Source organism: Pogona vitticeps, chromosome 2 (assembly GCF_051106095.1).
Source record: "Pogona vitticeps strain Pit_001003342236 chromosome 2, PviZW2.1, whole genome shotgun sequence".
Classification (NCBI taxonomy): domain Eukaryota; kingdom Metazoa; phylum Chordata; class Lepidosauria; order Squamata; family Agamidae; genus Pogona; species Pogona vitticeps.
Window position 1 is genome coordinate 177,300,229 of NC_135784.1, and position 12,528 is coordinate 177,312,756.

The 12,528-nt window shown below is 40.7% G+C and overlaps 1 protein-coding gene and 1 long non-coding RNA gene across 13 annotated transcripts in view; both read right to left on the reverse strand.

Annotated features, from left to right (window-relative positions):
• WNK3 (WNK lysine deficient protein kinase 3) overlaps nt 1-12,528 on the reverse strand; it is a 145,117-nt gene that overhangs the window by 39,862 nt on the left and 92,727 nt on the right. For all 12 annotated transcript variants that reach the window (XM_072991382.2, XM_072991383.2, XM_078386514.1 and 9 more), the window contains exons 5-9: nt 10,806-10,963; nt 6,538-6,626; nt 5,517-5,736; nt 3,549-3,837; nt 2,283-2,476 (exon numbers count right to left, since the gene is read on the reverse strand). In XM_072991382.2, coding sequence (XP_072847483.2) covers nt 2,283-2,476; nt 3,549-3,837; nt 5,517-5,736; nt 6,538-6,626; nt 10,806-10,963 — 950 coding nt within the window. The remainder of the gene's footprint in view (nt 1-2,282; nt 2,477-3,548; nt 3,838-5,516; nt 5,737-6,537; nt 6,627-10,805; nt 10,964-12,528) is intronic.
• On the reverse strand, nt 728-1,474 carry LOC144587103 (uncharacterized). The gene is made up of 2 exons (XR_013542277.1): nt 1,334-1,474; nt 728-919 (listed from the first exon to the last, which is right to left on the reverse strand). It is a non-coding gene; the product is annotated as an uncharacterized LOC144587103 (long non-coding RNA).

Here is a 12,528-nt window from a genome sequence, read left to right on the forward strand (position 1 = left end):
ATTCTCATTCATCCAGGTGAGGTTATCTGGAAGCTTAAGTCATGGCAACTGGACAACTTTAGGTTAAGAGCAAAACAACTTTAGGTTGTCAAGAGCAAAAGAGAATTAAAGACCACAGGCCAGTGAGATGATGGGGTGTAGCATCAATGTGAAAGGCCTTTGTCATCATGTATGTCTGTATGCAGCTGCACAAGCCCAAGGCCAGTATTAAGATGGTGTTTAACGTCTAACTTTGGACACCTAGAGCTGGGAATATAAGGGATATAACTTTGTTCGTTAGTCAAATGTTTTGTCAAATAAGTCAATTGTTTTGAAGACACCTCTGTTATCAATTTGTCAATTGGTAATACAGTTTCTTATCACAGCACCCATTTGTGAGTTGGTCTCTTATCATTTTACCAGTTAATAAGGAAGATACATGTATTACACAATGGAATTGGCTAGGAGTGTTTCATGTTAACTGAAGGTATAAAAGGTTCCCCAAATCTTTGTTCTGAAAGTCTTGAATGCTGGGCATTCCCAGGCTGGCGCTGCACATCTACTTAGAACCACCCTTTACCATTCTTCAGGGGCTTTGAACAAGGCCTAATTAAAAGGCGCTGGTTGTGCCTCATTTATTCTGCCTTTATTCTGTCATCTTCTACTTTTTTATATCATTACTATTCTTATTTTGCATTGTATGACTGTTTTTATTATGTATGATTTTATAATGATTAATGTTGTGTGATTTTTCTACCATAATTTTTCATACTTCATTGTCTCTTAAATAACATTTTGTAATTTTTCCTCACTGGCGTGCTGATTATCTCTTGAATCAAAAAGGACCACTGCTACCTGGGCAAAAGAGAGGGTGCACTTGGCTACCTTTGGTGCAATCTAAACCCAAATCCCCTCTCCACTCAATATCTCTTCAGGTGGCCTTTGTGACGGCTGTGATGACATCACCTGCCTATCATGGTTATGCTGGAACCCATCTGCCTATAGCAGAGCAGGAGGTGGGACTCTAGGAGGTGGAGCTGTGTATATAAGGGGGGGAGTGAATGATGTGAGACAGTTTTAATTAGTTAAGAGTTATGGAGAGTTAGACTTAGAGTGAAGGTCTGAGAGAGAGTGTGTATGAGGGGATACTTGATTATTACTGATTGCCTTTTTATTTTAGTTGATAAAGTGATTTACCATTCCTTCTGTTGTTATCAATAAAATACAAGTTTTTATTTTTAAAATCATACATTTGTCTGAAGAGTCTTATGAAGGAGTGGTTGGTGGCAGCGTAAATAAAGTGTGAATGAGAGAGTGTCCTGACCATTGTGACGTGAAAGAGGGACGTCACAGCCTTGAACACAATTATACTCCAAATTCCACTCTCTCTCTCTCTCTCTCTCTTTTAATTTCTGAATTCCCCACCTGTCTAATACTGCACAGGCAAAATGTACGTTCTGTTTGGAAGTAGCTCTCCTCTGTTTTCTGTCACTCATTAATAATATCCACATGTGTATATATGTAGATCTGAGAGAGAGGTTCAACAAGGAGAGCTTTTCAGACTCTACCAATTACATCTGTCTACCAAAACCCTCTCTCTCTCTCTCTCTCTCTCACACACACACACACACACACACAAGTCTAGAAATCAGAACATCTGAAGTAGCAATGGTCAACAGTACTGCTGGTACAAGGAAATGTCAAATTATATTCTTAATTTACAAATCTTATTTCCCTTCCATTCTATAAGGTATTCCCCTGAGCAGCCAGCTGAATAAAACTGAACTCGAGGTTTTAACTTCCCATTAAATCCCCTGAATTATGCCTTTAATTGGGTCTTGAAGTAAGATTCTGAAAGTCAAGATATGTCCTACTATTATTATAAAGCAGAACAGATTTATTATAAAGCATAACCGGTTTTTAAAATATTCCCCCCCCCTTCCTTGGTGAAATACAAATCAAGCTGTAGCCTCAAAACCTTTGAGGGCCACATGTTGTGCATCATGGCTATAGGTGAAAACTCTGTGCAAGTGAACGTGAATGACATTGTTTGATTTTTATTTTGCTCTTAAATTCAGGATTTCCTATAACTGCTAAAGAAGCCAGTGTAACACTCAAGCCTACAAACTGTTATATTCATAGGGGTCTACAATTTTTTTAAGGAGTCTTTCCTTTCTCTGGAACCAAGAAAGCTCCAATGGGCTATACTGAAACATCACACACACATATCTGGTGAATGTAGACTCTGGATTTTTATAAAAGAATGTCAGACTTCGTATTTAAGAAAGCAATAGACCTCTTACCCCTGCCAGGGACTGATAATGCCCCACCAGTTGCTGGGATGGGTAGATGTGCCCTTGTACACTGTTTTCAGCTTGGGAGAGGTTGGGAGCTTGCTGGGTGCCCATCATCTGTTCTGAGGAGAAGGCCACACTATGCTGGCTGGAGGCATCTGACAGGATAACTGATCCTGCTCCTCTGTCTGATAAGCTGTCAGCTGTGTTGGTATGAGAGGAAAGAAAGTCCAGAATATTAGCTCTATCAGAAGAAGCCGGAAGTAGCTCCTCACCTTCTACCTTCTACTTTCAACACTCATTGCATCATGGGCTGCAAGGAATTTATGTATTTAACTCAGAATTAACATACGTAGAAGACATTTATTTCAGAAAAACACACATCAAAATGTAACTCTTGCTTTCTACAAGAAGGAAAGAAGGAGTGGCCTGTTTTCTTTCTTTTCTTTCTTTTTACCAAATTAGAAGTTTGTTGTTTCTAGCTGCAGGCCTTCTACAGGGAAATTCACTACATACACCACGCTGGATATCATCTTGAAGGGCAGTTCCCTCTCTAGGCTGGGACAGCAAGTTCCCTTCCACAACATTCTTTCTCTAAGGCATTCCATTCAGTAGCAAAAACAGTATCCTTCAAAAACCAAACAGAATGCAGTCCACACTCCCATGACCTATACCGCCAAGTTTAGATTGGTTTCTTGCTAATAAAGTGGAGGATTTTTAAACAAGTGGCCAGAAAACCATTCTCAGATCTACTCTAATATTGCTCCTCACACCTAAGCACCAAGAATTATAGCAAGTATTAATTTATACTGGGAAGAAGAATCAATATGAGTTTCAGCAATCTGCACTGCATATGGCGGTAGCTGATCATTCGAAGTGGGGGGAAAATCACTGAAATAAATCTTGGTTTACTTGGTAATTGCCTTCTGATAAATAAGGAAATAACTGAGTCGGAAACTTAACAAGTTCCTCAGAGCAAAGCATGCTGCGAAGCAAAATTACAAGCAGATTTGCTCTTTACAGGTGGAGGACAGGTGCCAAGCTCCCCTGCAGATGCATGAAACTGCGGATAGTAGCAAACAGCAGCAGCAGCAACCACAGACAGTGAAAGTTGGGGGGGTGAAGAGTGAAAGGAGAATGTACATGCACATGCAAACTGCCAGCTGGGTTGCAGTAGCAGCAACCACAGACAGCTGAAACTGCAGATACTGGTTTCATAGATATGGTGGTTGTGCTGAATTAAACACTATTTAGCATGTAGCGGTTGCTTATTACCAGTAAGGGAGGAAATGTGCTGCATTTGCTGCAGGATCTGCTGCCGGACATGTTGATCCACCTCTGTTTCTTCACATTCAGTCCTGGTTTGCTGGGAAGGAGTGGTGAACGATGAGCCCTGTGGCTGGAGCACTGGGAGGCCAACTGGCAGCTTGCTCTGCGAGTCTCTCCTCTCCTCCAGGTAGCCCATCTCTCTCCTCTCTCGGGTCTTCTTGATCAGGGCAACTCGATCCCGGATAGATTTAGCCACAGCTTTGGAGTCACTTTCATGAAAGAATCCTGACTTCACCTAGATTTTTTTTTTTAAGGAAAGAAAATATTTTTGAGTCAAGTCTTTAGTATCTCTCTATCTCTATGATAGAGGAGAAGGGGACGACAGAGGACGAGATGGCTGGACAGTGTCACCGAAGCAACCAATATGACTTTGACCCAACTCCGGGAGGCAGTGGAGAACAGGAGGGCCTGGCGTGCTCTGGTCCATGGGGTCACGAAGAGTCGGACATGACTGAACGACTAAACAACAACAACAACAACAATTTCTCTGAAGAAGTGAGCAAGTATGCATAAACACTGGGCAATATTAGTCTGTATTTGCTCATCACATTCAACCAGGGTCCTACTTTAGCAGACATTGCACTGACCACTGGAGCTAACAAAGGGTATATTCTTAATGGGCAACTAGTAAGTGATGTCACCAGAAGAAAAGAAAAAAGGGAAGCCATACAAAAGAAGGGTCCCTGAGCACAAAATTTCAGGTTGACTGTACACAAAACTGAACTGAGCCTCCTGAGATGACAACCCAGGAAATGTCATAGCTGACTGGTGAGTGGGTGATGCTTAAACACTCATTCCTTGCACATATACAGGGAGAAATGAACAGATGTACTACGATGACTACTCCCAGCAATCATCAGCTGTTAGTTGTCAGCTGCCATTTAGCCAAACATTTTGTGAAAACAAAGCCAAGGCAACGGTGAACCAGAGTGAAGAATCTTCAGTCTAAACAAATAGCTTGAGCAAAGGATGAAAAAGGAAGCATGGCCAGAAAAACTACTGCTGGTTATCTGATTTATCAACAAAATGCAACTAAATCTGCCAGCTCTGATGCAAACCCCAGCTTTGCAAAGCTTCAAAGACTTCACTGCAAGGAAAACAACTGTCCACTGGTGAGAAAAAGACAGATTCCTATTTGACCTGACAGTCCAGTTCAACTTGTAAAATAAATGTGAAAATATAATGCCTTCTAAGTAAAACTCACACTCTCCTGTTGAGTATGATGCATAAGGGGTTGAACAGAATTCTCCAACTTTTAGCTCTAATATGTTTAAGCAATGACATCACAATCTCTCTCTTTACTCAGTCTTTTATTTATAAATCCTACAACCACCAATAAAATTAGCAAGATTGCCCAAACCATAAAACATAAAATGCAAAATTAAAACAAGGGAATGCCACGGTGGAAAAAGTGTGAGCAAAAAGGGGAACTTTAGAATTCTTCGTTATTATCAGGTGAGACTGCAAGGAAAGCATGATGTGTCTGAACATTAACTCATCTCTTTCCAAATTCTCCCTATACATAAAAAGCTAAAGACAAATTGAAATAGCAACTTCTGATAGCAGAAGACAGATTATTTCGGTCAAGAAATGAGTAAAGGGGACATTTCCCCCTCTCCTTCTGTCCCTATTTTGACCTAAATTCCACCCCAACTACTTTTTAAGAGAATAAAAAAAAAAACAATGGAGTATACCAACCACAGACATCCTGTACACATTCACAAGGGAAAAGCAGCTGCAAAGGCTTGCCATTTAGGGCACACAAACTGGACACAAAATGAAGGGCTAAACTGATTCCTTAAAGCAGGGTGGCTCATGGACAGTTATGAGCTGCCCTCATCTTACGATAAGGAAAACAAGAATAAGGTTTAAAAAAAGTTTTTTTTAAAAAACGCAACCAATGGCAATGCTTACCATTTCACATGCCACTTCCTCTGGTACGTCTGTTTCCAAGTTGAAGCTGAACTCGATAGCTTCGTTGTCTTTATGCTTGCCTTTCAGCTTCTTGGGATCTTCCACCCAAAGTCTCAATGCCAGGGAAGAATTCATCCCATCATCATCTTCTGCCAACTCTACTCTGAGCCCCGTATCCTCAGCAAAGAAGGCATGGTTCAAGAGGTCTTTGATGGACAGCCTGACAGCGAGAGGACCGAAAGAGGACAGTGGATCTTTTGAGCATTATACCAGAAGTAGAATGAGCAGTTGGTGTGCTCATTTTATTCACAAGCTTGATGGTTTCATACAGGCTTTCTATATTATTTTAAACATTTCATTTATTCCTTTAAACCCTGCCTTCAGACTAGCAATCACAACAGTTTACAAGGACTGAAAACAACAGTACAAAATCCGGATAAAACAGCTGCAGCCAATAACCAGGATGTATATTGCATCTATAACGTGCAGAGTGAAGGAGATTTTTTTAAAAAAAAAAACTGTCTGATTAAAAGTCAGAATCAAAGGAGCTTCTTAAGGAAGAGAACCTGGAAGGGACATTGCAACATCAATCACTTAGTTAATGTTTTAGGCTTGGATATGAGGAAGCACAAAAGAAAGTTGACTTTCCTGGCACCTCTTTCTCTTGCGGCTCCCCCCCCCCCCCCCAAGCCTTTCCCACTCATGAAAACAGCGCCTGGTTCTCTGCCTTGGAAACCTTGGGCCCTCCTCTCCCTTCCATGTAGGGTTCCTTGCATTCCTCAAACATTCTGGGCATTAGCCAGACAAATCCCAATTTAAGCATGTGATTTATATGGTGAGAGCTTAGTTTTCTTTGACATCAAAGGGATGTATGTAGGTGCTGAGAAGTGCTATACAAAGCAGGGCTGCTTTGTTTAATCAAGTCTTTGCTGTCAACATTAACAAAACCCTATTAACACTCACAAAATCAATCTCTTGATTTATAGTGCACAAATGGAGAGAGATTATTAGATATGCCCACCTTTCAGACTTGTTTTGCCGAATACAGCCTTCAATGATCTCCTTCACCTCTGGATCAGTCACTTTGTTAAAACTGGCAGGTTTAATACCCTAGGAGAAAAAGGATACAGTTATTAATAGATAATACCCAGCAGGAGTTCTCTCTGCTGTGACCAGACAAAATTATGGAAAATCACCAATCTACAAAAACAAGTCTTTTTCAAACAGCTTTAGTTAGTGGAATGAGATACTTGGACATATGTCATGCTGGTTTCAGTTCAGCTGCCTTCCAAATTTCAGGCAGGGCTCCTTTTCTTAAAATCCAAGCTACACCTTTTAAATTCAACCATGCTGCTAGATGTATAGGTGTCATACAGTAAGCCAAAATCCTGTTACTTAGCATAGCAAACTGCACTAGAGGAGGCCCATTGAATCAGTGGAGAATTAGTGAGTCATCTCCTCTATAGATGTTCCACTGATTCAACTGGGCATACTTTAATTGAAACTTCCTATGCTAAAATGAGCCCCAACTAAAATACACCTGTTTGAATCAACAAAACATACCAAGGAGATGACTTATCAAACCCCTGACCACTCACCTGTCCACCGCTGCTGCGGGCTCCACGATCCCTTCCTATCACTCCAGAGCGCGCGGTGGATTAGCCACTCTTCGACCTGGCAGAGAGGCTTGTCATCCTGCCTTCTGCCAGGTCTGGCTAATCCATCACAAACAATGGAGCGATAGGAAGGCTCCTGTAGAGATTGCGGCAGCAGTGGAATCATGAGTGGTATGTCTGGTCCTAGGGGTCCAGATCCTCATTATCTGCACCTGTGCGGGGATATTCGTATACGAATACTCACATCTCTAATTATAAAGAAGGTACTGAAGGTACTCAGAATATTTATTTATTTATTTATTTATTTGCTTGTTTGTTTGTTTAACTTATATGCCGCCCACACTACCCAAAGGTCTCTGGGCAGCTTACAACATTTAAAATACAATAAAAAGGCAAAATAATTAAAATGCAATTAAAATATATACAGTGGTGCCTCGCATAGCGAACGCTTCGCTATGCGATGAAACCGCACAACGAGGGGTCCCGGGCCATCGCTGGAGCATTCGCTCAGCGATGGCCCCTATGGGCTTTTTTCGCTATGCGATGATCACGCGGACACGATCAAAGCATAGCGAACAGCTGATCGGCGGTTCCAAAATGGCCGCCGCTAAAACAAAATGGCGACCGCTGTTTTGCCTCGCTAACGAGGCATCCAAAATGGCCGCTGCAATGGAGGAAACTCGCAGAACGGTGAGTTTTAAGTCCATAGGAACGTATTAAATCAGTTTTAATACGTTCCTATGGGCTTTTTTATTTCACTTAACGATGGATTCGCTGAGCGAGGGTTAATCTGGAACGGATTAACCTCGCTAAGTGAGGCACCACTGTACTTTAAAAATTGCCATCGGACCCACAGCTGATATTATTTCAATTAAAAGCCTTCTGAAACAGGAAGGTTTTGACCTGGCGCCGAAATGTCATAAGCGTCGGCAATCCTTGCAATCCTTGGTGAACTTCATGGTGAAAAGATGCTGCTTAAAGCTTTAAGTTTTATTTTAACATTACTTATTACAGTAGATGATATCTTCTAAAGAAACACTTCTGAACATTCTTTCCCATAGTACTACATACTTTAAAATGGATTTAAAGGACAACACCCTGTATGCATAACTTATCACAAGGTAAACTAATTATATCATCAGACTGCGCTGCAAAATTTTATTTTAAATTAATTAAATCTTTCCTTTTCTCCTGTTTTAGGGTCTGAGGCTCCCTAGGGCTCCCTTTTGGCTTGAGGAAGCCTTTGAGAGCCTCAAGGTGGGAAGGGAAGCCTTTAATTGACAAAAATTAATGCCAGAATCGCACCACCAGGATTAGGACCACCTGCAGGAACTGACAGTGATTTGTTTGTTTGTTTGTTTGTTGTTGTTGTTGTTGTTGTTATCATCATCATCATCATCATCAATTAAATTCTCCCATTCCAATCCCAAGGCTCCCAAAGGATTTTCCAAGGCAAAAAATGAGCCCTAGGGAGCCTTGAACCCTAAAACAGAGAGATAGGAGAAATTTCCCCAATTTAAAATAAATTTAACAGCACAAGCTGATGACATCACCAACTTTTACCATGTAAAGTTACATAAACAGGATTTTGGTCAATGTAGTATAGTGCTATACAGTAAATATAAGTATGCTTTTTAATGATAATGAACAGATAGTGTATGCAGATATGTATGTATACACATAGCCTGTTCTGGTACATTCAAAACAGATCTTTAAATTTCAGATTTTCAGAATACTTAATATTCCAGTCCTTTTGGGACTCCATAATTTAAGACAATCCTTATTTTATGCAGTTATAGAATCTGTAAAGTACTATAGTCACCTTTGATCTGATGCTTTCCAGTTATACCAGAGTACAATTCCTATTCTCCCCATTCAGTGTGCTGTTGATTGTGTGCCACAACTGTAGAGCACCAGGTTGGGGAAGACCGGAATATTGTATGTGTGTGTTACAGAGAGATTGGAGATGACATACAACAATGTAATGGACATGCAAAATTTCATTAAAAAAAGGTTGGGTTCAGTTTTCTGAGTCTTAAGTATTCTGAAAATCTGGAATTTAAAGATCTATTTTGAATGTACCAGAACAAGCTGTGTGTATACATACATATCTGCATACACTGTCTGTTCATTATCATTAAAAAGCATACTTATATTTATAGCACTATACTACATTGACCAAAATCCTGTTTATGTAACTTTACATGGTAAAAGCTGGTGATGTCATCAGCTTGTGTTGTTAAATTTATTTTAAATTGGGGAAATTTCTCCTATCTCTCTGTTTTAGGGTTCAAGGCTCCCTAGGGCTCCTTTTTTGCCTTGGAAAATCCTTTGGGAGCCTTGGGATTGGAATGGGAGAATTTAATTGATAATAATAATATATTTATTATATGTGTACATATATACTGTATGTGTGTACATATGTACATAATATATATGTGTGTGTGTGTGTGTGTGTTTCTTATTCTACTTGTGTTTTTAAAGCTAGGTTGTAGAAATTTATGTTCATCCATGTCTGCATTATATATATATATATAATGCAGACATGGATGAACATAAATTTCTCCAGTAACTGCAAGAGTATTCTGGCTAGTAAGCTAGAATAGCTCAGTATTCTGAGAAACTAACATAAAAAAATAAGACTCGCCAATATGCAGAAGCAGCCCTCCTGCTTTTTACAAGCCCTGCAGCACAGAATTTCTTATTCATGTCAATGGAACTCATGTAAGAGAGTTTTCCAACAAATTGTGTGGACAAGGGACTACCATTTGGATCTTCCTTCACAGGCACCAATATGCTTTTGAGTTTGGCGTTGGTCCTCAAAGCCCCTGAAAAGATCCTTCTGCTGCTACCATGGTTCCTGTTTTGGAAATTAGGTCTTGGATTTGGTTCATGTGCCAGCAACGCCGGTCAGACACCTAACTTCATCTGGTAAATGAAACCGTTATTTCACACATGAATTGACTAATAGAATCTAAAAGTCCTGGCCCTATATAGCCAAAGGGAATTATGTTGTAATACAGTAAACAGTGAAAACTGTAAAGAGCTTCAACACCAGTCAGCAAAACTCTGCTGTTTTTACTAAGATACCCCAGATAAAATTCAGCTTGGATCTCTTTTCTCTGGCCCTGTTTGGCACCTTTAATTCACTACAGCTACATGCACTAGTCTTAAAAGGAATAGCTATGCTGTTTTCAGTTACTTTTGGTGCCTGGATTAACAAAACCAGTTAGCATTTGAGTTGCTGATCTGACTGTGAAGCTTGGTGCACCTGGGAGGGAAAGTGTAGGTAAAGAATTGACACCGCTTTGTCCAAATAGTGACGATGGGAAGGCAGCAGGTAATAGTCTGGTATCAGTATAATGTAAATAACAGAACTGTGGGCTTGTTCTAGGAATCTGTTCCAGTCCATTTCTCATCTAAGGTCAACTGTGAAAAAGCCAGTGCTTAACTTGCACGTTACACCATCTGAACACCAAAGACTAATGTAAGTAGACACAACCTCTGAAAAGATCAGCTACTCTAGAAAGAAGTCAGCAAAGTCTGGGGAAATGTGCCAAGACTAAGTTTAGCAGCTGCTTTCCAGGGTGACAGGACCAGCATAATAGGCTTAGTTACCTTAAGCTGCCGATGTACAAGTTTACTCTAACAAAGAAGTTAAATGTACACCTACACTGGTTACTTTTCTGTAGATTTGAGCTGCATTCTGGCATTCAGAATAAGGATATTCAGACGTTGCCATCTCCAGCATACACATTCCAAAGGCATAGACATCCACAGACTCATCATAATGTTCCTCATACATCTCAGGAGCCATGAACTCTGGAGTTCCTGAAAGAAGAAAGAAACACCATTGTTTTCCTAGAGACATTATAGATTGCTGTCCTTATTCAATGAGCATTTCCCAGAGATGAGCAGGCTGCTTCTTGTGGTGCTTGTTCTTTGACTGGTTCTGCTTATTCACATTGATGAGTCTGCACCTGCACAGAGCTACCCCTTTTCAAATTCTTGAAACTAAGAGCATTTGATTCTTGCCCCCTTCTCTCGCCCTTCTTTACAGGGAATGTTCCAGCTTTTCCCCTCAGTCTATAAATTTCAGATGACCAGGTGACTATTGTTATTTAGTTGCAGGTACTAGAGGGAAAAAGAGGGCGGTCCATAATGCCTAGAAGTTCACTCAAAGAACAAACATTACAAGAAACAACTTGTTTCGCAGTCCCCACATATTAACTCTGGCATCTGAAGAGTAATGGGGTTCCTGCTAGCATGAAGTGCCCTGGCATGCAGCTGGACACTGCAATCATTGAAGCCCAGAAGCAAGGCTGATCTTTCCAAAGGAAATGTCTATCCACACTCTGGTGACAAAATAGTAGTGCCAGTGTAAAAGTTGATGGCTGAGACCATGTAGTAACTCTACATAATTCTGGTAAGAATGCACTTGAAGTATCCAAAGCCCTCATGGAAGACCTCTTGGGGATGTCAGGAAGAAGTTTCTTGGCCAGTTGATAAACCACTGTAATTGTCTTAATAACAATTATTATTTTGCAAAGCTCTGGCCAGAAATGGCTTGTCCCTTCCTATGCCATAGTATGCCACAAAAGGTCATGGAGTCTGTCTAGATGCAGCTGGCCTTCACACACAAAAAGCCAAAGCCCTCCTTATACCAAGCATATAAGGAGTCTTCTTCAACTGTTTTGAAGGTGAAGTTTAAAATGCTGGCAAAACTATGTCCTACGGCAACTGGGAACTCAGACACTATTTCAACAGGAAGGAGACATCTGGTCAGAGCAAAGCCTTAATTTTATTCCAGCTAAGGTATGGGTCGTCCAGTCTTAGTGCACAATTCTTGCCTACCTTGTGACCAAAGGAAAGAGCCATTGGGGATGCTGCTTGGGCCAACAATAGTTCGGAAGATGCAGTAGCCATAAGTTCACATAGAGACTGGAAAGCTGTGTCAAGGCCAGAGAAAGACTTTAGGATAGAAATGGTGAAAACCGAAAGCTTGTGCAACACTCCCTTTTACAACTATCCAACCTCCACTAATGAGAATAGGGAGGTATACGTCTTATCTGTCTGTAGCAACTAGGCAGCTGAAGCCAACAAACACACTTTAATAGAGGGGGAAAGCTCAGCCATTGTCCAATAACATCAAGAAGAGTTGTAACAGTTGGTATGCTGAACATATCATAGTCAAATATACTGTTGCATGCGACGTTGCAAAAAACCTTCCACTTGCCTAGGTAAGACGTCAGGGTAAAGATAATCTTGGAACTTCTCATGATGTCAACAATTCCGTTCCAGGTTGAATCCTCCATGCTCTGACGTGTAGTGTATTGATATCAGGATGAAGGGTCAATCTTGATCCTCTGGAAACAGCATCCACCCAGCAAGGGAGC